Source organism: Budorcas taxicolor, chromosome 15 (assembly GCF_023091745.1).
Source record: "Budorcas taxicolor isolate Tak-1 chromosome 15, Takin1.1, whole genome shotgun sequence".
NCBI lineage: Eukaryota > Metazoa > Chordata > Mammalia > Artiodactyla > Bovidae > Budorcas > Budorcas taxicolor.
Genome location: NC_068924.1, coordinates 74,680,432 through 74,706,017, shown reverse-complemented (window position 1 = coordinate 74,706,017; position 25,586 = coordinate 74,680,432). Strand labels below are relative to the sequence as shown.

The 25,586-nt window shown below is 37.5% G+C and overlaps 2 protein-coding genes across 6 annotated transcripts in view; one reads left to right on the top strand and one right to left on the bottom strand.

Moving 5' to 3' along the window:
* The window catches only part of CKAP5 (cytoskeleton associated protein 5), a 96,240-nt gene that overhangs the window by 31,844 nt on the left and 38,810 nt on the right, over positions 1-25,586 (top strand). For all 5 annotated transcript variants that reach the window (XM_052652260.1, XM_052652259.1, XM_052652256.1 and 2 more), the window contains exons 2-15: positions 1,751-1,844; positions 2,319-2,512; positions 4,284-4,490; positions 6,838-7,009; positions 7,612-7,744; positions 7,995-8,095; positions 10,770-10,883; positions 16,721-16,825; positions 20,413-20,502; positions 20,608-20,772; positions 21,260-21,388; positions 22,135-22,317; positions 24,890-25,003; positions 25,291-25,401. In XM_052652260.1, coding sequence (XP_052508220.1) covers positions 1,788-1,844; positions 2,319-2,512; positions 4,284-4,490; positions 6,838-7,009; positions 7,612-7,744; positions 7,995-8,095; positions 10,770-10,883; positions 16,721-16,825; positions 20,413-20,502; positions 20,608-20,772; positions 21,260-21,388; positions 22,135-22,317; positions 24,890-25,003; positions 25,291-25,401 — 1,875 coding nt within the window. In that variant the 5' untranslated portion in view covers positions 1,751-1,787. The remainder of the gene's footprint in view (positions 1-1,750; positions 1,845-2,318; positions 2,513-4,283; positions 4,491-6,837; positions 7,010-7,611; positions 7,745-7,994; positions 8,096-10,769; positions 10,884-16,720; positions 16,826-20,412; positions 20,503-20,607; positions 20,773-21,259; positions 21,389-22,134; positions 22,318-24,889; positions 25,004-25,290; positions 25,402-25,586) is intronic.
* LOC128060048 (nascent polypeptide-associated complex subunit alpha-like) lies at positions 8,760-9,541 on the bottom strand. The gene has a single exon (XM_052652262.1). It carries the CDS (start codon positions 9,518-9,520, stop codon positions 8,873-8,875), a length of 648 nt encoding a protein of 215 aa, XP_052508222.1. The 5' UTR covers positions 9,521-9,541; the 3' UTR covers positions 8,760-8,872.

Genomic DNA, 25,586 nt, shown 5'->3' with positions numbered 1-25,586 from the left:
CAATTCAATCTCTAATATTTTTTCCTGGGATATTTCCTACATTTAAATGGGAGGCAACAAGTTGTAAAGGAAGAATCTTAGTGTGAGCTACTGCCTGCCAGTTTTGTTGTTTCTGGCAAATTATTGAATCTTTGTGAGCCTAGTGTGTAAAGTGGGAAGAATATTTTTCTTTGGCCTAGTTGTTGTTAGTATAATGAATCCACAATTTTAAAAACTACTTTTCACAGTGCCTGACTCATAGCAGACAGTATCAAGGCGTATATTCATTAAATAAATATTGATTGAAGACATATTTTATGTCAGACGTGGCCTGAGGACAGAGAGATAAACAAGATCTCTTTTGTGTTATTTATAATAATGAAAAATTTGAGACAATTTAAATTTCCACTGTTAGAATTGGTAATTATGGTACATTCATAAAATGCAGTGCATTTAGACTTTAGCTCTAACGGTAAAGAATCTGCCTGTGAGGCAGAAGACCAGGGTTCGATACCTGGGTTGGGAAGTCCATCTGGAGAAGGGAATGGCGATCCACTCCAGTATTCTTGCCGGAGAATTCCATGGACAGAGAAGCCTGGCGGGCTACAGTCCCTGGGGTCGCAAAGAGTCAGACATGTCTGAGCGGCTAACACACACACACACACACACATAAAGTGCAATGCAGCCTTTAAGCATCATGTTCTCAAATATGAGGAAATGTGTGTGACCGTGTAAGAAAAAAATTACAAGAAGATTAGCCCTTTTTCATATTAATTTATACACTGCATATACATTGAAAGAAATCTAGAAAGATTCAAGTGGATACATTTCAGTTTCATCATGGTTACTAATTGGTATGAAATTGTGTTTTAATACTTTCCTTCTTTATGTATTTTCTGTATTTTGGAGATTTGCTATAGCTGTATTATCTAAATGAATAGCATAAAATTGTTAAAGGAATGTTGACTGTGAACCTCACTAAAAAATGATTTAATGTTTATGGAGAATTAGTTTATTGGGGGATTTAATTTTTTGCTAGTTTATATTTTGTTGTTGTTGTTCTGTCAGTAAGGCGTGTCCGACTCTTTACTGTCCCACGAACTGTAACACTCCAGACCCCTCTGTCCTCCACTGCCTCCTGGAGTTTTCTTAACTTCATGGCCGTTGAGTTGAGATGCTCTCCAACTGTCTCATCCTCTGCCACACTCTTCTCCTTTCCCAGTGTCTCAGCCTTCAGTCTTTCCCAGCATCAGCGTCTTTTTATTGAGCCAGCTCTTCATATCAATGGCTGAAGTACTGGAGCTTCAGCATCAGTCTTTCAATGAATATTCAGGGTTGATTTCCTTTAGTTTATATAGACATATTTATTTACCAGGATTAGGTAGAGAGCTAGCTAGCATTGAGGTTTTTTTCTTGTCGATTATTTGCCTTACGGTATTTTGAGTTAAAAGTATGACTTATCTTTGAAACTCTTTTCTTGCCTTTTTTAAAAAGCCGAGTAGTTTAGCTCTTCTGTTTTATTCTAGCTTTGTCATAGATCTAAGAAGTTCTCATTTGGGAAAATACATATAAGCATCTTTCTTAAAGAATAGTATCTGTCCTTTCTAGATTTATTTAGATTTTTTATTAATTTTTTGTTTACTTTTTAGATGTTCTATTAATGGAATTAAATGGGCATTTGACCAAAGAATGAGATTCTTTTGTTGGTGTGTGCTTGATAAAAGAGAGCTTCGTTGCTAGAGTTAATGGATTCTGATTTTTATCTGACTAGGAATTACTCTTAATTCTAAGGAGAAACTGGAAGCACAATGGGAGATGACAGTGAGTGGATGAAACTGCCGGTTGATCAGAAATGTGAACACAAGGTAAGACTCTTCTGGAGCTCAGATTTCCCTGTCAATGGCTTGTTTCGTCAGCAGTTATACTGTATAGTGTAGTATAAACCTGCTTAATGATTACACAATACAACCAGAAAAACAGCCTGTTTCGGAGATTGGACACTTTCAGCAGGAAACTGTCTCATGTTTGAATCGTTACCTCTTTAATGTCCTGTTACAAAGAGAAAGTGACGAATACTTGTATACAAAGTGCGGTACATTTATAGTGGCCAGTTTATGAATTCTAGAAGGCTTTGGCAGAATATCATTAAACACAAGAAAAAGCTTATTAGCTAATCTTTAAAAAGAAAGAAAATCAACTATCTGGATTTCTTAAGCTTCGTTTTTGTTTCTAATCTGGGATCCTTTGTTCAAATTACCTGGTATAAGATAGTCACCCTCCCCCCAAATAGTAGATAATATCAGTAAATTTTGTTTTGTTTCAAAATACTTTTCTTTTAGCTGTGGAAAGCAAGGTTAAGTGGGTATGAAGAAGCCCTGAAGATCTTCCAGAAAATAAAAGATGAAAAGAGCCCAGAATGGTCCAAATTTTTAGGATTGATCAAAAAGTTTGTGACGGATTCCAATGCAGTGGTTCAGTTGAAAGGATTAGAAGCTGCACTTGTTTATGTTGAAAATGCCCATGTAGCAGGAAAGTAAGTACTTTCTTTCCAACTATTCTGGTAAAAACCCCTGTCTGGTGCTACATGGATTAATTATGTATTTTTATGGATCATTGTGCTTAGCACTTTTAGAGGATATTCATTTCTTAACTTTCATAGCTCCTTGACCCTTGTTTTTCATTGTCTTTATCTGCTCTCAGAAGTCTAAATGGCACATGAGATCTTTAGAGAGGAACAAATTAGAAATCAGATACTGAGTTTTTTCCTCAGGGTTTGATGAGCAAGTGATTCTCTCCTGCTGAGATTTTTGTATGAGAATCACTCTAAGAGGAAAAATTTTTAGAGGAAACTGAGGTGGTTAGTGAAGGCATCAGAATTTCACTGAAAACATTTGAGTATTTCTAAACTCTTTTCCTTAAAATGGTTCCAGGCTGGGTCTTCTTAGAGCCACATCTTTCTCCCTATGGTCATTAGGCATTTTCCTCTCTTAGGAGAGGTGAGTTACAACCTCTGTATCTCCCAGTTTATTGGTTGATAGATGTATCTAGTCACTCCAGTCTCCCATACCTCATAAACATGACTTTTCTAACCGTAGTCTTTATGTCATTGAAAGGAGTCCTCCATACTGAAAAAGAATAGGGACCCTTGACCTAATTGCACAAGAAATATGTATATCCATCCCTCAGTGTCTCCAGGGGAATTGTTTCCAGGACAAAAGTCCGTACCCCTATGCCTTAGGATATAGCAAAATCTACAGATGTTCAAGTCCCTTACATGAAATGACCTAATATTTGCATGTGACATATAACCTTCATCCATCTTCTATCTCTAGGTTACTCTTAATACCTGACACAGTGTAAATACTAATAAACAATTGTAACTAAATGTAAATGATGTGTAAGTAGTTGCTGGCTGCATGGCTCTTGCTTTTTGGAACTTTCCAGAATTTTTTTCTCCAAAAATTTTTGATCTGAATTCAGTTGAATCCGCAGGTGAGGAACCCATGGATAAGAAGACACCAGTATGGATAAAGAAGACACCAATATGTACTTGACTCACCTCAAAATTTATACCTAGAAAGACAGTTATAATTTGACAGCTTTGTTAACCAGCATCACCAACTTTCCCTTGCCATCAGTGAGACAGTTGCTTTCTTAATTTCATTTTTCTTCTGATACTAGAAACTTTTTGTTTAATGCCATGTGTGATCCAGACCCACTCAGTTTCTCTAATTTCCAGCAGTACAGGTTTTATTTAATTTAGAAGAGACTCAAAGCAATAAAGATACTGTAAAGTCTTGCCAAGGAGTCAGGAGCAGCCTTTTGTTATTAAAGGTGCATATCCATTCCTTCTGTGAAGAAATTCTCCATCCTAAAAAGTGTTTAAAATGACTTTTAAAATTTTTCCAAAAAAGCAAGAACTCTGTTATCTTATTTTTATAAAATGTATGTGTATCTATCTGTTTATCTGTACATATAGAAAAGTCTAGAAGGATGGATACCATAAAGTTGAAAGTAGTTTTCTCTGGGTAGTGAGATTTCAAGGGATTTTTGCTTTCTTATTTAAATTTCTTCTCTGTATAAATAGAAACTGTGATCTGCTGTGACATGTCTTAAAATAGTTTGCATAAGTTTTTTTTTTAATGTTCTTGAACATAAATGTTTAGAGTCTCATTTACGTTATTTCTAAGTGTTTTTTTTAAAAGTACTTGTTTCCCCTACTTTGCATGACCCTTTCCAGCTCTTTCCACTCAAGAGTGCTTTTATGTGCATGGACGTTATTGTTTACAATCTGTATATTACAGAACCACGGGAGAAGTTGTGTCAGGTGTTGTAAGTAAAGTATTCAACCAACCCAAAGCCAAAGCCAAGGAGCTAGGCATTGAGATTTGTCTAATGTACATAGAGATTGAGAAAGGAGAAGCTGTACAAGAGGAGCTGCTGAAAGGCCTGGACAACAAGAACCCCAAGATCGTTGTGGCCTGTATAGAGACACTGAGGAAAGCCTTAAGGTAAGACCTTTTCTTTTTGCTTCAGTTCTGTTGACTAGAATCTCTCTATTGAGTTTGGCTACCTGGTTTAAACAGAAATAAAAACCGCTGGGGTTGACTTGGCAGGCCATACTAACCAGAAAAGTGACCTGGAAAAACCAGCGCCATTCTTTAGGCTTGATACTTTGTATTCAGTAATTTTAGCCTTTAAGTGTGTTGCAGTTATTTTATCTAAATCTCTTTCTAAGGAAGATGAATGGGGGATATTTCTGACCTGTTTTAAGATTATGAATTAACTTTTTCCTGGAAAAGCACTCCTCAGGGTATTTAACAGCTCTTTTTCTCTTATCCTCAAGCATAAATGTATGTACTTTGAAATGCTGGCTAAAGACATAGTTGTTGGCTAAAGCAAACCTTCGTTTATGTGTTTTTTAAAATGAAATAGAAGGAAATGCTGTACACTTTTAAACAGAGGCATAACAACAGAAATAGAAAATAACTTGTATGTAATAAGTTATTTTCAACCCTAGGATTTCATGTTGTTTGACAGTGAAATTTTTCATGAATGGGATCTCTTTTAGGAACAAGCGGCTGTAATTTTCTATGAAAATCTGAATTAAGCAAACCACTAGTTTGTTCTTATCTGGCAGTCCTTCTCATCTGATATCCTATCCCCAATACTTCCACATGTGATAGTTCAGAAAGCAGCCTCTAGTGAAATCCTAAATGTGTGACCTATGGGTGTGAAGATCTTCCCAATTCAATTCTCTTTTGATTTTGTATATGACCTATTTCTTGCAGAGTATGCTTCCTTTGGTGTTTATCTTACATGAAAGTATCAAAATTCTTAAATTTGTTAAGCTGTCGTCAATTTATAAGTCTGTAAACTTTGTCTTTCACTTCGTTTGTAATGTTCTTTCATAAAATTTGGCTTTTACTTAGATTCTTTTGTGATAAAATTTTCCTCATTCCTAACCGATTATAGTGTAATAGATATACTATCATCTTAGAAATTTAGTGACTTGACGCATTGTCAAGATTGAGTGAGTGAATTGGACACAACTCTTTGTGACCCCATGGTCTGTAGCCCACCAGGCTCCTCCGTCCATGGAATTTTCCAGGCAAGAATACTGGAGTGGGTTGCCATTTCCTTCTCCAAGAGATCTTCCTGACCCAGGGATTGAACCTGGGTCTCCGCATTGTAGGCGGACACTTTACCATCTGAGCCACCAGGGAAGTCAGATTGTGTTTGTCTTGATCTGTTCTATCCTTAGTAATTGGTTTCTTAATAAATATATATATCATACTATATTCTACCTTAAAATTAAAAGTTTCTAATCTGGAATTCTGTAAACTGTGGCTATTTCATTTTTAGGCTGACTGGGAGAATAAAGGCCCTAATAGGTGTTGTTGTTTATCCCCATCCCTCTGTGGCTCTGTGTTTATTCTAAGGCATCTCAGGAGCTGTAGTAGACCTACTAGGTAGCTCTCTGGGCCTTTATGGAACCTTTGGGCCGAACTGTTCAGACCTTGGTTCCAGAGCTTCCTCAAGCTGTCTATGTTAGCTTTAGGAGACCAAAAACGTTCTGTGGCCCCTAAAATGGGCTTCTCAAACTCTTTTTTATCCCCCCTAGAGTAATCTGTGTAGTGTTATGTTTTGTGTTGTTATGGTGTCTGTTTTCCATTTGGTCCTGCTCCATCTGTTGTTTTTTTAAATATCTTTCTGAAGTAGTCCAGGATAGCGAAACAAATAAACAAAAATCAGATGAAACAGTATAATGTAAAGGAAGATCAAGAGATCCCAAATGAAGAAGTCAGAATGCAGCTCTTTTTCCCTTGGAAGACTGAAGCAAAGAGAGATTTAAGTTGCCTGAATTTATAGTGTGATAGCTTCAAGTCAGGAATAAAAGACGCACTGCCAGGATTAGTGATCTGTCAAGCAGAGTGAATCCCCGTAATTACATAGAACAGTTAATAAAAGATTATTAAAAGTAAATTTCACTCATTTATTTATAAATGGACTTGTTTGTATTTTAAGCTTTTATATGTACATACATATCTATTTAAGATGTTACATGAGTGTTGGTCTATTTCAGATTTAAGTGATTCCTAGACTGATTACCTAGAAAGTTTTTAAATGGTAGTATTATTTTGGATTCTGGACATTAAATAATATTCTTGGAAGAATGGCATCTAAATACAGATGTTGTTACAAGTTCCTTTTTTCTTCTTCCCTGAAGAAAACTTGACCTATATGTGTCTTTACTGTCTATAGATGTAAAACTGAGTTTGAGTGAATTCAAGTTAATATTTTACCCAAGCATAGTGCATGGTGACAGGTTTTTTTCCCCCCAATTTTTAATTCCAGTGAATTTGGTTCCAAAATCATCTTACTGAAGCCAATTATCAAAGTGTTGCCAAAACTCTTTGAATCTCGAGAGAAGGCTGTTCGAGATGAAGCCAAATTAATTGCTATAGAGATTTATAGATGGATTCGAGATGCTCTGAGACCCCCGTTACAAAATATAAACCCTGTGCAGGTAAGGCACTGCGTTTTCTGGTTGCCTTTATATAAGGTTGATATGGAGGTAGCTCCTTCCTGTCATTGTCGTTGATATTCTATCCTTATAAATAATTATTTTTCATTCTTTACTTTGAAATCTGTTTTTTCCAAACATACCTGTTTCTGCTGTTACTTTTGTCCGCTCAGGTTAAATACTGTGTATTCTGTGATACCAGTATGTTAGTGTCAAAACTATAACAGTTTAAAAGATCCTTTTATAATACTGTAGGACTTAATATCCATTTGGACAGAATGGATTCTACTTATTTTTTACATTTCAGTTGGTTTTAGAGATACTGTTTGATGCAAATATATGTGAATTCATGAAATAATAAGAGTGTCTTAAAAACTGGATTTTATTCTTTTCTAACTGTTTAGTCACAGATCTTCAGTGTAGTTGATAAACGTTGGTTTGACTTTTACTACAAAATGTACACAATTTCAGTTTATCTTTTTCTTATTTGTCTTATTAGAGCCGCATAAATAAGAAATTGGGTTCCGGTCCGTTAGTAAATATAAATATTTTCTCTAATAGCAGAGATCTAGATATGTTTTTAAAATATTTTATGATATTTGCAGTTGAAAGAACTAGAAGAAGAGTGGGTCAAACTGCCAACAGGTGCTCCTAAACCAGCTAGGTTTCTGCGTTCCCAGCAAGAACTAGAAGCTAAATTGGAACAGCAACAGTCTGCTGGTGGAGATGCTGAGGGAGGTAAGCCACCTATCAGCACTGGTTTCTGTAAAAAAGTTAGCAAGACTGGCCCTGTAACAGGAACCTGTGTTCACGAGGTAAATTTTATAGGACCGCCATTTGATAAAATACAAGTTGTTTGTAGGATTAATAATTCTGGTCCCTCCTGTGGCAAGATTGCATCAGGAGTGTGAAAGGACAACTGATGACTGTTTGGTAAGTAAAACCAGTTCATCCATTTTTAAGGTTTGTTTTGTTTTCCTCCTGGAAGGTGGTGATGATGGTGATGAGGTCCCACAGATAGATGCTTATGAGCTTTTGGAAGCAGTAGAAATTCTTTCCAAGCTTCCCAAAGACTTTTATGACAAAATTGTAAGTAATGGTAAACTTCTTTCATTTCTTTCATGTTTAACACTGACTTGAATATTGTTGGAGAATGCTCTGCTGAGCCCTCTTCCTGGTGCACCCTCTTCCACCATATCTTCCCTATTAGAATGAGTCAGTGGTTTCTTCTTTGTTCCCATAGAAGTTTGAATAAGTGCCTACATTAGTCCGTTTTTTCACATCTTGCCAGAAACCCAAACATTATTCTTGACTTTTAACTTCCTCATTTTCTGTCTGGTCTTACCTTTAAATATATCTCAAATTCATTCTCTTTTCTCCATCCCCAGGGTCTCTTTCTCTACCCAAGAGTTACTGCTTTTTTTTTTACCCCTTTCCCCAGGGTTTCTTGACCTTGACACTGTTGACATTTTTTGGCCAGATATTTGTTTGGGGGATTGTCTGCACACTGTAGGATGTTTAGCAGCATCTCTGACCTTTATCAGTCAGATATTAATAACACCATTCCTCCAAGTCATGACAATCAAAAATGTCTCCAGACTTTGCCAAGCATACCCCAAGAGTCAAAATTATCCCCAGTTGAGACAGTCTTGTCCCGACCATTACCATCAGCTCTTGCCATATATGCTGCAGTATCTTCCACAAGACTCCCTGTCTGCTTTTGCCTCCTTCCCATTATATTTCTTTCTTTTTTTTTTCATCCAACAAGAAGCCATAACTTTAATTAATGATAGAAACAGTACAAATTTCAAACCCAGCTGCAGTTACTCTTTTGAAACACCAAAAAAAGGTCCTCTTTTCAGATGGTTACATTGTTAATTCCATAATAGCATTTACAATATCATTGCTGTTGTTCTTCAGGGCTCGGACTGCCTTTGCTCTCGACACATTTGCTTGTGACATGACCAATTCTATGTCCTTAACTTCCACACCTGTTTCATCAACCTCTTCCTCTTCACTCTCCTCTTGTACAGTTGGAGTCTGTGTGTTTTCTTGGATGTTTGAGACAGCTTCACCTTGAACTTCGAATTTCTCAGCAGCTGCTAACTGTGCTTGCTGAGATAAATCCTCAATCTTGGCTTCCCCAAAAACAATGTAGGTATCTGAAGCTGGGCTCTTGTACACATCTGGTTTTGTGATGACAAAAAGGATATTCTTAGATTTCCGGATAGTGACTCTAGTAACCCCTGTAACCTGTTGAAGACCCAGTTTGGACATAGCCTTCCGTGCCTTCTTTTCACTCCGGCTCTGTTTTGCTTTACTGACTGGTTCTTCATCGATTTCAGCTGCTGCTGCCAGCTGAGCTTGTTGTGTGGTTGCCTGTGTAGAATCCTGTTCCTCAAGCTCTGGGACTGATTCATCACTATCAGATTCTGTTCCAGACCCTGTCTCAGCCTGGGGCTGTGGCAACTCCTGCTCTGCAGCAGGGACGGTTTCTGTGGCTTCGCCGGGCATTTTGTGTGGGGAACGCAGAGCCAAGATGGCGGCAGAAAGAGAGCGAGCGAGAGATTCCCCTTATATTTCACAGTATAATTAGAGGTGTCATTTTCATTCTGATAATGGAAATCTTTCTACATTATTGCCTCATTAAAATCTTTCAGTGGCTTCCATGGGTTTTAAGGTGATGTTTGAAATCGTACTGTAGTCATTGAGGCAATCTAGGGCACCTTTGAGGCCTCCGTGCACCTTCCAGCCACATCGCTAATTGCTGTCACTTCCCATGCTCCAGTCGTACTGAATTTCTCCTGGTATCAAATGCACCGGACTTTTTTTCCACCCTAAACTCGGCTTTGACATAAACGCTGTTCTTTCTGCCTATAACACTCTTCCCCGCCCCCTCCCCATTTACCCCATAATCTCTCTTCATCATCCAGATCCCACCTTGAGCATCACTTTTGGGAGGAGGTCTTACCTGACAACCTAAACTGAGTTAAATCCTTTGCTGTCCCAGAGCCGCCTGTACTTCCCCTTTCCCAGTGGTCGTGACCTGATGGTTATTCACTGAAGACCTACCTCTACTACCAGCTCCTTGCGCATTCTCTTATCTTCCGATTAACAGATACATATTTGATGAACTGAAGTGAATTATAATTACCTCCAAGGTGACCCGTTTGTCATCTTTGTATCCCTAGTTCTTTCCAACAGTGAATATTCGAATTCAAATTCTAGTGAAGCATTTTCTACTTTATGACCACAAAGCAAACAAAAAAAATAACACTGTACCTACAATTTGGAAAACTAATATCCAGAATTAGAACAGTATTGGTTGTTGGTTATATGTTTGTTCCTGTCTGGTGTTTCTAATGTTATCAGTATAGAAATTCCTCTCCCCTATAGATGTGCTACTGTGAGATATGCTAGAAATGCTTTCTATTAGTGTTTTCTGTTTAACACTTGCTCAAAGTTTACCTAGAAGATGAGAACAATCTGGTGTTTCATCCTGCTTATTTATTGTAGAACATTAGGATTATGAGATGTTACAAAAATACTTTTTACATATGAACAGAATTTTATACACATGAATTTAACTTTAATTTAATTCTGCTTGGCTACATTGTTTTGTAATGTTGATTTCTAACTAGCTTTAGAAAGTTTCTAAAAAACAAAAAAACAGATATCTTTGAATTAGTAGCACACAAGAAATAGACTTTTGTTTTGCTTTCTTATTTTCTATTCTCCAAGTGACTCATACTATGTCTTATAGGAGGCAAAAAAATGGCAAGAAAGAAAAGAAGCCCTGGAAGCTGTAGAAGTGCTCGTGAAAAACCCCAAACTGGAAGCAGGCGATTATGCAGATTTAGTAAAGGCTTTGAAGAAGGTAAATATGAAGAGTTTAAGCATTGGTATCCCAACAGCAGACCAGGCCATTATTTTTCTTCATAAGTCACCTTTTTTATCACAGTCAGCACCGCCATTTAGGGAACACTGTTGATTGTTTTTTAATTATATGCATACATATTTTTTTAAGGGTTATTTAAAATGATCGGTCTTAGGTTAGAGGGATTAGTTTTTAATCTTTGTTAATTATCACTTTGACTGTAAATATGCTATTTGATAGCATACACAAACATTAAGAAATAGAGAATCTTGCTGATCTAGAACGAAATATTCTAGTTTTATAATTCTACAGAATGAGCTTTTTAAATTGGGTCTATTTAATGGAACAAATATTAGATGTGAAGAGTATTTTTCATTAGGTAGGTAGTAAGTGATACCACACTATTAGCATGTAAAGTGAAGCGCAGGACCTGGGGATATGTGGTCAGTTATAAAGCAGGTAAGTACTAAATAAGAAAGAAATATTTTAGAAAATACTCTTTGGTATTACTTAGTTCCAAGCAAGTTGAATGCTGGGGTGGATTTTTTTTTGGGGGGGGAGGGGGTGGATATTTTTGTATGTAGTGGTTTTTCATAATATCTGTAAGTCAGGTCAGACGCTTGTGGATGTTGTTTTAATAGAGCTTAAGAGACTGACAGCATCTTCTTCTTTTTTTTTTTTTTTGAAGGCATCTTCTTGAATATAGCAAGGATAAAATGTTTTATTTGCTTCTTCAGCTTGAAATTATAGAGGATTAGCATTGTGGGGGCTGAGGGAGGTTACTCTTTAATTAAATGAATATGTAAGTAGAGTAATTCTCATTATTCGTGGTAATAATGTTCTATAATGTCACTGCAAACACTGAATTAGCAAATGCTGAACCATTGTTCCAAGAGAAGATACAGGGTTAAGGTCCTGCAGCCCTGTGGTCACATTTTCATTAACTGATCAATGCATAACCTTGTTTTATTCTGTTTGAAGATGTCTTATTCACTATATGTGATTGATTCCTTAACATTGAACTCACAGCCAACAGCAGTATAACTCATGCCTGAACAAAGTCTACCTAACACATTTATTTTCTCTGAAAGAGACATCACTGCCTTTTTGCATGTAAGAACACCAGAGAGCACCTCAGCACTATACTTGTGGGTCACTTTAAACAGTGGAAGCACCAACCAAAAGCACAAAAATGCAGAAAAAAACCCCTGGCAGTAAACTAGACTATGAAAAGAGACTTGTTTACAGTGTGAGAGCTGAAAGACAAAGGCAGAGCATCTCATTGTCCATCTCAGCTGGGAATGTGCATGTCAGGCAATTCAGATTTTTCTCAGCTCTGTGCTTATCTGTGAGTAACCAGAAAAGTGCCTCGATCATTGATTTGGGGCTTATCAGTTAATTTTAATGGGTAGATGAATTTGCAAATGTGAAATTCGTGAATAATGAGGCGGGACTGTATTTTCTCATAGTTAGTCTTCCTTTGCTTTCCTCCAAGTAGGACTTGGAGACAGGGATATAATTTGTCAAAATCATTGTTCCTCTGTCATCTATCTTGAAGAGCCACAGACCCAGGCAAGACTACAGTCATCTCTCGATATCCCCAGGTTGGGGGAAAGAGGGGGCAGAGTGTTGGTTCTAGGAGCTCCCACCTACGCTAAAAGCTGCTCAAGTTCCTTGTATAAAAAGGCATAGTGCAATGAATACTGTTGGCCTCCGGAATCTGCAGTTACAAAGGACTGACTGTCTATTAAGAGGCAGTGGGCCTAGGGAAAAGATTCACCAACCTGGAGCCTAGGAGGAAAGAGGCGGGTAGAAGGCAGGAAGAGGGATTCTAGTGACCTTGACGAGAGCTCCAGATTCTCTGTGAGTTCTAGCATATAATTTTTAAAATCAGAAATCTTACGGAAACAGATACATTGCACTGAATTCTCAGTGCCTCAAACAAAAGCTTTTATTTTTCCTTATGTAATGATCAGGAATGTTAATTGGAATCAGGAATGTTAATAATTGATGTTCTCTACATGCATTTTCTTAGGATATTAGCTTTTTAGATGAAAACTATTCTGTGATTTCCATTGGTTTTGTGACTGTGAATATAAACTCTCACTGTATTCTGTACAGAGACGGTCATGGATTTTTATATTTGGGTCGACATAAACGGTGGATGTGTGTGAGATCTTATGGTAGCAGGAGGCACTTCTTTCCCTCTTCACATGGTGGAGTTGGGGCAGTCAATCAGAGGCTACAGCCCAGTAAAAAGAAACTTAATTTTGTGGCTGAAATATTTAAAACCATGAAAAATTAATGTCAATATAAATTAACATGAAACATGACATTTTTGTTTTTGTATTTTCTATTTTAGTTACTTGTAGACAAAAATAAACTTCATATCCATATTGTTTTTGTTTTATTATATAGTTGATTTATAGTGTTGTGTTAATTTCTACTGTACAGCAAAGTGATTCAGTTATACATATGTATATGTATTCTTTTTAATATTTTTTCTATTATAGTTTATCCTAAGAAATTGAATATAGTTCCCTGTTCAGTACAGTAGCACCTTGTTGTTTATTGACCTTCTGTATGCTGGTTTGCATCTGCTAATCCCACTCTTAATCCTTGCCTCCCCAAGCCCCCGCCCCATGTCCAGCCCCAGGTCCATATTGTATTGACTTAATTGGTCTTTGTGGACCCATCCCTCTTCCCTCCATCGTCTCTTCTCTCTGTTTTCTTCATCAAGTAATCTTACTAGTTGCCCAGTTTTTTCCTTAAATACAGGTAGTAAAAAGCTCCTCGTTTTGAAATTCCTCACAATATTCCTGAAATAATTTCTTTTTAAATTTTTTTAAATTGTGTTATCTGTTTTTGGCTGAACTGGCTCCCTGTTGCTGCCCATGGGCCCCCTCTAGTCAGGGTGGCAGGGGCCACGCTGTGTTCCAGCGTGCAGACTTCTGGTGGCCGTGGCCCTGCTTGTATGGTCTGCCAACAGTGTTTTTCTTTTGATTACTGTTTAGTGGCTCACATTACTAGTTAAAGATAAGTAGTAATTGATTATTACTTAAAATTAATTAAGTAGAAGTGACAGCAATTTTAATTATAGAGTGCTTCTGCTACTGCTGCTGCTGCTGCTGCTAAATTGCTACAGTCATGTCCGACTCTGTGTGACCCCAGGGTCGGCAGCCCACCAGGCTCCCCCATCCCTGGGATTCTCCAGGCAAGAATACTGGAGTGGGTTGCCATTTCCTTCTCCAATGCGTGAAAGTGAAAAGTGAAAGTGAAGTCACTCAGTCGTGCCCGATTCTTAGCAACCCCATGGACTGCAGCCCACCAGGCTCTTCCGTCCATGGGATTCTCCAGGCAAGAGTGCTGGAGTGGGTTGCCATTGCCTTCTCCGAATTATAGAGTAGTTCCCATTATTTAGATTAAGTTAACATTGTGAGCTATAACTTCTTTCCCTGATCTCAAACAGAATTACTGACTTTTTCTTCAACCCTGAAATGGAGTCCCTCCATGTACACTATTTTTCTTAAAAATAAACACTTTTCCATTTTCCCCATTCGCGTTTCCCAGTTAAGAACCACTTGTTTAGTCAAACTGGGATGTGTGAGAATGAGTGTTAATGGGCAAATATTGTACTGGATGCCTGGTTCATCACTTACCAATAAATGCACTCAGTCTTTTGCTATATCCCGAACTATAATAGGTTCACAAGATCCTCTTCAAAACCTTACATTGGGGTCATCAGTGTCTGAGATTCAGTTTCCACTGGTTACTACTCTTATGATAATATTAGATAGTCTCTTAAGAAATCGATTGAATGATGTCCTTTAACTAGGCCAGTATAACAGAAGCACCTTTGAACTGTATTAAAATACTAATGTCCACATCCCATCCCAAATTCATTGAAGTAGGATCTCTTGCAATGGGGTCTAGCATGTTTTTGATGACCTTTCCTAGAATATATGTTAAGATGCTAAATACAAAATCTAGCATGTAAATAATACCTGAGAGATGTTTTAGTAAAGAAAAATAATCCAGACACAAATGCCAATATGTTCAATACAAAAATCGATAGAATTTTAATACCTAGACTTATAGTAATTATAGATTTAACAAAACATTTATTAGGACCCTGGTCTAAGTGACTTAGCAGCAGCAGCAGCAGCTCATCTTCTCATAAGGAAAATAAATTTCCTGTGAGTTTAGAAGGAGAATGTGCTTTAGTAAAGATAGCAAAAGCTTTGGGGGTCAAAGCAGACCGAGTTTGAATCACAGCACTACCATTTTCTAACTCTGTGATCTTGAATGTATTAATCTCTATTTAATTTTTGAAATCCACAAAATTAAGATAATAATAGTGCTTGTTTTATAGAGTAAAAATTGAATAAAGATTATAAAGCACCTATAAAATTATAGCATCTAGTTTGTTTTTAATAAATGTTGGTCTTTTAACCCTCACTCCTCGGTAGGGAATGTGTATGTATATATAGGACTGTCTTGCTATGCATAATGCTGTACATTAGGGGCTCTTTAATTCAGGGAATCTGGAATGAAATGTTCTGCTCATGAAATACCAGATCTTAGGGATAAAATCCAAAATAGAATGGAAGTATTTCTTCTACCTGGGGAAAGCATGAAAAACCAAAGTTTGGGGGGCACTTAAAAGTAAAGCATCTTTTTGGCATCAGCTGGCTTGAACAGTAAACCACAATAAAATCCTAGCAAAAAGGAACTGAGGCATACTAGTCACTGTCTTGCTGAGCTGATGCAAATGCAGCTACTACCCATGAGTTTTGCTAAGTTCTGGGTTTTGTAGGGCATGCTATGGGATGGTGGTAGTATTAACACTGCTGGAGGACACTCTGATGAGAGACTCTGAGTACAAGTCAGATGGTCATTAGGCAACTAAAACGGCAGCTGCAAGGCGTAAGCTCCCTCAGGAATGGTTGCAGAGGTATTTGCAATTTAGAATCCTCGTCAACTTCCTTTTTTTTTTTAACATTGTTTTCCATTATGGTTTATCACAAGACACTGAATATACAGGTCCTGCTATACAGTAGGACCTTGTTGTTATCCATCCTATATATAATAGTTTACATCTCATCAGCTTCTTGAAAGTACCAACAGCACTTTCTGCTGGTGCTTCTTGGGTATAAATGTTAGAGCTGCTACTCTGTGGTGTCTTTCAAAGGTACTGTCTTTTCACTTTCCCTGCCCCAAAGCACAGAGAAGGCGATGGCACCCCACTCTAGTACTCTTGCCTGGAAAATCACATGGACGGAGGAGCCTGGTAGGCTGCAGTCCATGGGGTCGCTAAGAGTCGGACACGACTGAGTGACTTCACTTTCACTTTTCACTTTCATGCATTAGAGAAGGAAATGGCAACCCACTCCAGTACTCTTGCCTGGAGAATCCCAGGGACGGGGGAGCCTGATGGGCTGCCGTCTGTGGGGTTGCACAGAGTCAGACACGACTGAAGCAACTTAGCAGCAGCAGCAGCAGCCCCAGAGCAAAGTCAAGAGGCCTCCAGCTTTTCTTCCAGTATGAGAGTCGCCTACACAGTTGTGCAGTGCTGACAGCCCAGACTACCACCAGTGGAGAGTTTGAGACTTGATGTGGTTGTATGTATATTTTGTTGGTAGAGCTTTAGGGTAGGAGACTAGACATAAGAAGAGAAGCTCCCAAATTTTATATTGTCAAAGAAGAATCTTTCCTCTTGTACGGAACAAAGTTGGCTGCCTATTACATAATAGCTTTCAGAGTTCTTTTAAGAGTAAATTTTTACTCTTCTTTGGGACTGTGACTCCTTTGTTCTCCTTTTTTTCCACCCTTTGTAGGTTGTTGGAAAGGACACCAATGTCATGTTGGTAGCTTTGGCAGCAAAATGTCTTACTGGCCTGGCTGTTGGGCTAAGAAAGAAATTTGGACAATACGCAGGACACGTAAGTAACACTCCTTTTTCAATATAGGTTAAGTTTTATCAAGAAACGGATGGCTAATTTACTTTGTGCTTTAAAACAGCTTTTGGCATAAGTTATTAGTACTAAGTGTAGCTCGTTAAAACATTTATTTTACAATAAAGATGTCAGTTGTAACTAAATTTACTAGCTTTATGTAGAAAATCCGGCACTTGATCTAAAGTACTTAATTGAGTTGGTTTGCTTATTCATTTACTTACTAATATCCTGTTTTGCTCTTAAAATACGATGTACAGTATAACAGGATGAAATATAACTTGTGATAACCAGAACAGAGTAAAACTGAGACTAGGAAAGGCAGTATAAAACCAGAAATGAGATTAATGTATAAAATGTATTTAATAGGGTTTTTCTATTTAAAAAAATAATAGTTTACTTATATACTTGAGATGGGGTTCCCTGATGGCTCAGCTGGTAAGGAATCTGCCTGCAATGCGGGAGACCTGGGTTCGATCCCTGGGTTGGGAAGATCCCTTGAAGAAGAGAAAGGCTACCCACTCCAATATTCTGGCCAGGAGAATTCCATGGACTGTGTCAAGTCCATGGGGTTGCAAAGAGTCGAACACGACTAAGCGACTTTCACTTTCACATACTTGAGATATTTTATGTAGGTTGCACTGTTGGTGATATATCAGTTTATTATGAGAAACTCTTGACTAGAGACATTTGTTGAATATAAATTTGGAAGCACTCAAGTTTGGGAACAGTTTTAACAAATGCAATGTTTTCTTTAGTTCTGGCTTCTGTTAATTGATCTCTAAATCTTATCTGTATTACTTAGATTGACTAAGCCTCCTGTAAATTGACTGTACTGAACTTTAGGGTTTAACTTGCTAGCCACTTGATCCTTTGATTCCCTAGATCGACTTGAGATCTCCTAACAGTCTGTAGTCATGTGTCAGTTTATATTGTGAAGCAAACATCTAACCTCACTTAGTTATGGTATTTGGAGGTTGCTTACTCATAGCATTAAAAATAATTTCGGAGAACTTAAGTGAAAAAAACAAGACACTACCAAATAAAAATAAATCATGACTAGCTTGTTACCAGGGAAATAAAAATAAGGGTCTGTACAACCCTTAGACATGTAAATCACAGATTGGAGGAAAATTATATTCAGTATTTTATAGCATTCATTACTTATTACATAGTATCTGTTTGTGTGTGTGTGTGCGCGCGCTATCAAATGTATTGATTAGCTTTTGGTCAGTTTTGTGTTGCTTAGAATACTTTATACTTTTGTATTAGAAATAACTTTTCAGCTGGAAAACAATTCTTAAAATACATTTTAATTTACTGACTTTATAGTTGATTATAGATGATTACCTAGCCCTCTAGTTTGAATTCTGATTCTGGCTTTCTGATTTTTGTGTGCAGCATAAAGACTGTCTCTCGTGCTTTATAGTTTGGGATATTTGTCCCCCCTTAAAATTATATGGTATGTTTGATATCAAGTGTGTTAGTGTGGTTCAGCTTTATTTTCATTATTTATAAACAATATTTTAGCAATATATGTAAAAGTGAACTTTAGCTTTACAGCTATTAAAATATCTTGATTATTTTGATTGGTGAAAGGCAAAATGGATAAAAAGTGAAGTCATGACTGTAGCCTGCCAGGCTCCTCTGTCCATGGGATTTTCCAGGCAACAGTACTGGAGTGGGTTGCCATTGTCTTCTCCAGTGGATCTTCCCGACCTAGGGATTGAACCCGAGTCTCCCGCACTGCAGGCAGACTCTTTACCATTTGTAAATGCAAAACTAAAAAACAACAAAAAATCTCTACCACACTAAAACAAAACCACCAGCTTATTTTATGTCATGTAAAGCAAAGGACTGACATTACGATACATGCCAATGCACATAGGCGGCGTGTCTTCTATGGGTGGTTTCAGCAGCAGCGGGAAATGTGGCATGATTGAGTTCCAACTTTTAAAACACAACAGCAAAAAAACTCCCTGCCTCCCTGCAAGATGCAGGGTGAGGGGACAGTTCTGGGTTGCCACTGGCGAAGCATTCCATTTGCTACTTTGCATCACACTTCTCATTCTTTTATTCCCAGTTAATTATTATCTGTACATAATGTCAGTCTGCTAGACCATATATTTGCAGCTTTCAGGACAGATGCCTTGAACAATTCTAAGGGAGGTTAAACGAATATTGTAGCCCAACACCCTGCTCCCTGACAAACATGCACACAATGGAAGTGAAGTCTCCGGTGATGGATGGCACAGGCAGGGGGTGGGGTTCAGTCTCAGCTATAAAAGCACCCTTCTCCAAACAAATCTAAATGACAGGTTCGTGTGATCATGGGATTTTGTCCATAAAACAAAGGAAAAAAACTATCAAATGCCATAATCAATTGTATGGTAACAAATTAAAGCTAGATTTTTGGTGGTGAGCATGCTGTAGTGTATGTATAAGTCAAATTATCATGTGGTACACATGGAACTTAAATAATGGTATGAAACAGTAAAAACAAATAAACAGTTTTATATTTTCCATGGAAACTGTATTTCTTTTGATCTGTATCACTCCTGTGAAATTTTTTTTAAAGAATTGGGTGGCAGGAGGTGCCATTGAGTTTTGCTATATATTGTTTTAGATCTTAAAAAATAACCTTAATTTGCCTGCTAGCATAGTGCCTGGCTACATATATTCAATACATGTTCTTGGGAGTCACTAAATGTTTAATGAATTAGTGATAATTTATAAGACAAAATAAGCATTATAAAAATTCTCAGTGTACTGATCTAAACTTAGTACTTGAATAGGAAAATATAATTCTGATAAAACTAGCTATAATTTCTGGTACTATTTCTTTTTTCTTTAGTAAAACGGCAGGAGACTTCTCAGTCCAAATGAGGTCTACCAGAGTCTTGAGTGGGGAGGAAGAATTATACACTATACCCGTTCCCCTACCCTAAATCCACTTAGTTGAGAATCATTTTGTCCAGTAAGAGTTATTACTGATAAAAAATGATTGTAAGGTTGCATGTCAGGTAGAAATGCAAAAAAAAAAAAAGGTTGAGAAGCATTGCTGTGATGGTACAGGCATAAGATTGTTCCAGCATGAGATTCTTGTGCCCTTCAAGAAAGGAAGTGATTTTTTTAATCCAACTTAGATGTTTACTTTTTTTTGGCTTATTTTGGTAGATCCAGACATTGTTTTATTATGTTTTATTAAGATATAACTTATATACCATAAAACCATCTCAAAGTGTATAATTCAGTGGTTTTAGTATATTCATTAGGGTGTATTACCATAACCACTAATTCCAGAACATTTTTCAGCACCCCAAAAAAGAAACTCTATATCCGTGAGCAGTCACTCCCCATTATCCCCTCCCTCTAGACCTTGGCAGCCACTAGTATACTTTTTGCCTCTGTGGATCTGATGTTTTGCATAGGTGGAATAATACACGTGTGGTGTGCTCCTTTATGACTGACATCTTCTCTAGCATCATGTTTTCAAAGTTCATTCATGATGTAGCATGTATTAATCAGTATGTCATTTTTTTCCCCGAATATATTTCAACTGTTCACTTGTAAAGGTTGTACCAACCATTTTGGAGAAATTCAAAGAGAAGAAGCCTCAAGTGGTGCAAGCCCTGCAGGAGGCAATCGATGCAATCTTCCTTACGGTAAGTTGCATTTGTGGTTTTGTCTGAAGTAAAGTTTGTCAGTGTGATATTTTGATTGTTCTTTACAATTGAAAAAAGCTTATTGACCACATTTTCTTTCTAAAGACCACACTACAGAACATCAGTGAGGATGTTTTAGCAGTAATGGATAATAAAAATCCAACCATCAAGCAACAGACATCTCTATTTATTGCAAGAAGCTTCCGCCACTGCACTGCTTCTACCCTGCCAAAGAGCTTACTAAAGCCCTTTTGTGCTGCTCTGCTTAAGGTATAGACTCTCTTTGAAATTGGGGGATTGTTTTATACCTAGGCAAGATTTTTTTCTCTCCTCATTGTATGCACTGACTGCGTGACTGTAGATTATTGTCTTTTGAGGAGTAGACCCTTTGTAGCTTCGGAAATTGAATCCAAAGTCTTGTGCCATTTGTGTTCCCATTCTTAAAAGCATAAATTTATACTTCCACTAACTACTAAAAATTATATTTATTTGGCCCATAAACTGATACCAGCTATTAAGCTGAATCTGGTCAAGCAGGGGCATCCGGTTTAGAGTAGCTGAAGATCATCTGTTTGTGAGGCGTTTTGGATAGAAGGTGAGAGGAAGAGTAACTGTTAATTGGCAGAAAGAAAGCTAAGGTTAGTTTCTATGAATTGTAAAAAGCAAATTCTTTTCTGACAACCCTCAGTGTGAAGTAGAATCAGTAATACCTGAAGTACCTTGTATTAAGATCATTCTGCTTACTTCCTGGCTATAGCACATCAATGATTCTGCTCCTGAAGTCAGAGATGCTGCGTTTGAAGCTTTAGGTACTGCTTTGAAGGTGGTTGGTGAGAAAGCAGTAAACCCATTCTTAGCTGATGTAGACAAACTCAAGCTTGATAAGGTAGGTTAGTAATGGATTGTAATGAAATTGGATAACAGTCCTATCTCTGTGCATTCTAGGTTTGTCTACTGGTGTCCTTTCGATCAGAGTTTCTTGATTAGTAGAAATATTTTCAAATTATAAAAAATAAAATTGAGTGGACCAATCTTTAGAAGAAGTAAAAATGATGTCTTAAGTTAATTTCATTTCTAATATCTGGAAAATTGCCTTTCTAATTATGAATGTGTGCCACCAAAAGTGTGACTATTGTTTGTGTTGAATTTTGTATTGGAGAATAGTTGACTTACAGTGTTGTGAGTTTCTGCTGTACAGCACAGTGCATCAGTTATGCTTATATCCACTCTTCATTAGATTCTTTCCCATAGAGGTCATTACAGAGTATTAAGTAGAGTTCTCTGTGCTCTACAGTAGGTACTTATTAGTTATCTGTTTTTTATATGGTAGTCTACATATGTCAATCCCAGTCTCCCAAATTATCTCCCCCTCTTCCCCCCACTAAACGTAAACTTGTTTTCTACAAAAATGTGATTATTATAAGCTTTGTAAATTTTTCTTTGCATAGAAATATAATGTAAGATGTCATTAATCTACTGCCAAGAAAATACAGATAGTTTATCTTTGTTGAAAAGGAAGCTTTTCTCTCTGAATTCTCATGTAGTTGTGGTTTAGAAATGACTTACTAAGTAATGTGGTGATTGTGTTTCAAAGTTGGGCTCAATAATGTCTATCTCAATTTCGTTTTCCAGATCAAAGAATGTTCAGAAAAAGTAGAGCTGGTACATGGTAAGAAAGCTGGACTTGCGGCTGACAAAAAGGATTTCAAGCCTGTGCCCGGAAGGGTGGCTGCTTCAGGGGCTGCAGGAGATAAGGACACAAAGGACACTTCAGCACCCAAACCAGGACCTTTAAAAAAGGCACCTGCTGCTAAGGTTAATAAGTGACTTGGAAAATGTGGTTTAAAAATTAGAATTTAGTGAGGTAGGGTCTGAATCTCAGGTTCATAGTCATTCTTCAATATGATTTTATTTGAGAGATGAACTCATTACAACATTCGAAATACAGCAGAACATATTTCAATGAAGACAGAATATTCCAGTAGTACATTTGGTTATTTGAAACCTGTATAGAGATAAAAATGATAATGAAGATATGGAAGTTTATTTTAAGGCATTAGAAAGTATCATTAAATGATGAGATAGTGTGACTGGCCACTTAACATTAATAACATCACCTTGGTCATTTTGCTAGTAATGCTCCAAGTTGTTGCACCAAGTTTCCATTCTGTCAATGCCCCACCCACCCACCCACCTTCACCTTGTAGTGTAGAAGAGGGGGAAATGCTCAAGGGCAAATATGACTTTCTTACAGTGAGCACTTTTCCTGGACTGGATTCTCTTAAGCATAAAGGTATCTGCTGCAAATGCTATAAGTTTGATTCTCTTTCCTACCCTGAACCCCAGCCTGGAGTTAGGAGAAAAGAACTAATATTTAGTAAACCTCACTTTGTGAAGCATTTTACCTACTTAATCTCATTAAATTGTCATCATAACCCTTGAGATAAGTGTTTTGTGATCCCTGTTTTTCCAGAAAAGCAGACCAGGGCTCAGCAAGGCTAAGTGTCTCGCACGTGCTCTTACAGCTGACTTGTTTGTTTACTTGATCTCTCCACACTGTACTATTACAAGCCTTCAAGGAGAGAGAGCTTGTCACGGGTTGACCCCTTGTGCACAGAAGAGGCTCTGGCGTACAACAGGAACTCTGCATATATTTGTTGAATGTCCAGAGTTGCAGAACTGGGATTTGAACCCAGGTATCTCTAGCTACAGAGCCTGTGTGCTCTCTTTCATGTTATGCTGTCTCTTCAGTACTCTAGTACAGGGAGTTGGCAGCTGTCTTCTCCTTTCTCACCAGCTCCTGCCTCTCTGGACAGTGACCTGGGCACCGCACCTTAAGACCTTTTCTCATCTTGCCGAACATTACCATGTTAGCTGGCTTTCTCTTATAAGGGATTCTTTTCCGTCCCCCTAAAATAAGCTGTGGATGGGGTAGGGAGGACCTGCTTTTGTTCTTTTGAAAAAATAAGTAGGACAATATCAGCCAATAAATCTGTTAAGCCAATAAATGTATATGTGTTTTAAAAAAAGAAAGTAGAAGATTTGTTAACTGAGTTACCTCTCTAAACAGAGTACTATTACGGGAAAGGATCCAGAAGAGGTGTTATAATAAATCAGAGTGTAAAATTTTCTATTTTTACAGTTAGAAAACAAATAAATTTCTCTTTATGGGGTAGTTACTCTGAATCAGCACAGTTAGTGCTAATGTGATCTGGCAAGTGTTAGAAGTTTTCTTTGATTAAAACCCAGCATCTTAGTTTTGCTCATTACCCCACTTAAAAGCTCAGAGTATGTTCAAGATAACAGTGGTTTCAGAACAGGTCTGCATGTTCACGACTAGTTTGGTCCTTTGTCATTTCATCTTTTTCATTTTAGGTTTAGGCATTTCTTAACATTTAGGCATTGCTTAACGGATACCCAAAATAGGTAGAAGGAGTGATGTGTGTTGGCATATTCACGTTAACTGCCCTTGACTGTGTACCTTATGATAAACTGCTATTTTCTTGTGATCGTTCAAAACTGGGGTGAAATAAACTTAAATGAAGATACTTAAATAGAATATTAGTGGATAGAATCCAGTGGGTACAATAAAAAGTATGACCAACTGAAGTTTATTCCAGGATTGCAAGGATAGTTTGATATTAATATTAGAAAAATCGCTGAATTTATAGATCAAAAGAAATCTAATTTCAGACATTGAAAAGGAACATAATAAACTTCAGCATGTCTTCTTGATAAAAGCTCTTAACCATACAGAAATGGATGGAACTTTGACATGATTAAATATATCACTTTTATAGATTATATGAGTATATTATTGGAAAACCCAAGCAAGTCATCTGGAAAACTTTTATAAAACAATAAAAAAAATTCAGAGATGGCCATCTTCAGCGTAACTAGAACACTCACTGAATTGGTATAGCACCCCTTTTCCTTCACAGAGTAGAGAGTTCTACGGTGACTAATAATGCAGTCTCATGTTAGTGGAGTACCTCTGGTCAAATAGTGAGTAAATATTATAACTGAGGAACTGTCCTTTACTAGTGTGAGAAAGATCTAGAGGCATGTTAGGCACCAAACATTAATTCTCAAATTCATCTGTAAATACATGTAGTATAAAACCAGTTCATCATTTGTATTTCATTAGTCTCAGTTAGCTCATTTAGAATTCAAGGTTCTTAATACAGCTTCTGTAGATTTCCCCATGAATGATCTTCACGAGGTCAGTCTGCCCTTGAAATTGCTAAATTCTGTGGGCAAAAAAAAAAATGGGTTTTTTTTGTTGTTGGTTGAGTGATCCCTCATTTTAATCAGATCTGTCTAAGAATGTCTGAGAATCACTATTCTGAATCCTTACCTGGTTTAATGTTTTTCTGTTTGCTGTTAGCCTGGCGGGCCACCAAAGAAGGGGAAGCCAGCTGCTCAAGGAGGCACAGGAGGCACCGGAACCAAGAGCAAGAAAGCAGTAGAGACTAAAGAAATAGTGGAGCCTGAGCTCTCGGTCAGTCTTACCCAGCATGCCTCACACTCGGGACAGCACAAAGTCAATGCCTTCGAGGAGATTCGAGTTCTTTCTTTGCTGAGCTCTCTAACATGGTTAATTGATACCTTTTTAACTTACTGAAACTATGCCTTGGACAAACTTCCCCTTTATAGTGGTGTAATAGAGTCCTCAGATAGTAAAGCACACCTTTGGGAGTGTCCTTGTGGTCTTAGTTGGAGTATTCCTACATTCTTTTCTTCTGTTTCCTTAAACAGTTATTAGTGTTAATGTTTTGTATCTTACAGATCGAAGTATGTGAAGAAAAAGCTTCAGCTGTCCTTCCTGCTACCTGTATACAGCTTCTCGACAGCAGTAACTGGAAGGAAAGGCTGGCCTGTATGGAAGAGTTCCAGAAGGTGGGCGCATGAGGATGAGTTGAATGTGAAAGAAAATTACATTATAGAGAAGTGATGAGTTGGCCGGTGAAGAACTAGTCCTAATTGCTGTGTTTTATAACCAGTGAGCATGTTTGATGGATGTTAACTAAAGATGAGGCAGGGTTTTTGTTTGCTTTTTAGCTGTGTTGGGTTTATCTTTCAAC